The sequence below is a fragment of the Bidens hawaiensis genome, unplaced genomic scaffold, assembly GCF_021521415.1.
Source record: "Bidens hawaiensis isolate Kalapana, Puna unplaced genomic scaffold, B.hawaiensis_p1.1 tig00033737_1, whole genome shotgun sequence".
NCBI lineage: Eukaryota > Viridiplantae > Streptophyta > Magnoliopsida > Asterales > Asteraceae > Bidens > Bidens hawaiensis.
In genome coordinates, this window is record NW_027495798.1 from 101,182 (window position 1) to 102,890 (window position 1,709).

The 1,709-nt window shown below is 43.4% G+C and overlaps 1 protein-coding gene across 1 annotated transcript; it reads left to right on the plus strand.

Annotated features, from left to right (window-relative positions):
* The first annotated feature begins 224 nt into the window (after positions 1–224).
* On the plus strand, positions 225–1,493 carry LOC143585265 (delta(12) fatty acid desaturase DES8.11). Its single transcript, XM_077067084.1, has one exon. It carries the CDS (start codon positions 226–228, stop codon positions 1,357–1,359), a length of 1,134 nt encoding a protein of 377 aa, XP_076923199.1. The 5' UTR covers position 225; the 3' UTR covers positions 1,360–1,493.
* The last annotated feature ends 216 nt before the right edge of the window (positions 1,494–1,709 follow it).

Here is a 1,709-nt window from a genome sequence, read left to right on the forward strand (position 1 = left end):
AAAGTTTTGGGCACGTTTTGATTATAAATATGAAGTGTGACGAGCCTCAAAGGAATCACCAACAGAAGAGAACTCACTCATCACTTCTCTTTGAGGTCTCTCTTAACTTCTTCTTTAGCCTTTCAAGTTCTTGTATTTCAATCTCACCTTCCCACTCGATCTAACGTGTGTGTATATATATATATTTGCAGGTCGGTGATCAAGTATATTATATCCAACAACATCATGGGTGCAGGTGGCCGGATGTCGGATCCATCGGAGGGCAAAAACATCCTGGAACGCGTCCCCATTGAACCGCCGTTTTCACTAAGCGATCTAAAGAAAGCAATCCCTGCACACTGCTTCGAGCGATCGGTCATCCGTTCATCCTACTATGTTGTCCATGACCTCATTGTAGCCTATGTCTTCTATTATCTAGCCAACACATACATCCCTCTTATTCCCACTCCTCTTAACTACATAGCATGGCCAGTTTACTGGTTTTGCCAAGCCAGCATCCTCACCGGTCTGTGGGTCATTGGTCACGAATGCGGTCACCACGCCTTTAGCGACTACCAGTGGATCGACGACACTGTCGGGTTCTTCCTCCACTCCTTCCTTTTCACCCCGTATTTCTCATGGAAGTACAGCCATCGAAATCACCATGCCAACACAAACTCACTCGATAACGATGAAGTTTACATTCCTAAACGCAAATTCAAAGTTCTGATTTACTCAAAGGTTCTTAACAACCCACCGGGTCGAGTGTTCACTTTGGTTTTCAGGTTAACCCTCGGATTTCCTTTATACCTCTTGACAAATATTTCCGGCAAGAAATACGGCAGGTTCGCGAACCACTTCGATCCATTAAGCCCCATCTTCACCGATCGTGAGCGCATTCAGGTGGTTGTATCCGATATCGGTATGCTCGGTGTGCTTTACGTGGTCAAGCGTCTTGTAGAAGCAAAAGGAGCTGCTTGGGTGATATCCATGTACGGAATCCCCGTGCTAGGTGTACATATGTTTTTCGTTTTGATCACGTATTTGCACCACACCCATCTCTCCTTGCCCCATTATGATTCGACCGAATGGAACTGGATCAAAGGGGCTTTATCCACAATCGACAGGGACTTCGGGTTCTTGAACCGGGTTTTCCATGACGTTACACACACTCACGTCTTGCATCATTTGATCTCATACATTCCCCATTATCATGCAAAGGAGGCGCGAGATGCAATCAAGCCGGTGTTGGGTGAGTTTTATAAGATCGATCGGACCCCCATTTTCAAGGCGATGTGGAGAGAGGCTAAGGAGTGCATCTACATTGAGCCTGATGAGGATAGCGAACACAAAGGTGTGTTTTGGTACCATAAGTTTTAATCAGCGGACAAGAGGCATATGTAACATTGTGTGTCGTGTCATATAATAAATTATCGTGAAATGTTTACGGGTTGTGCATGGCTCAACCGTACATATTGTTATGTTGTAGCAATTACGTGGATTTCTTCCTTGTATTCCTATAATTTCTAGTAATGTTATGCATTACAATTACAAGTCACACATTTTGTAAATAGGGAAATATAATATGATAGATCGCTTTAGATCTACCAACTTAGTAACTCATCGTTGATGACAAAAAAAAATCATGTATATAATGGGACCCAAAAAATGAAAAATAGCTTGCATAAAGGAAGCAAGTACCCAGTCGGCGAGTACAACTGAAAAAGAAC

What these genes read in the sequence shown, in the direction of transcription:
- LOC143585265 (XM_077067084.1), top strand. Translation starts at nt 226, where the DNA reads ATGGGTGCAGGTGGCCGGATGTCGGATCCATCGGAGGGCAAAAACATC.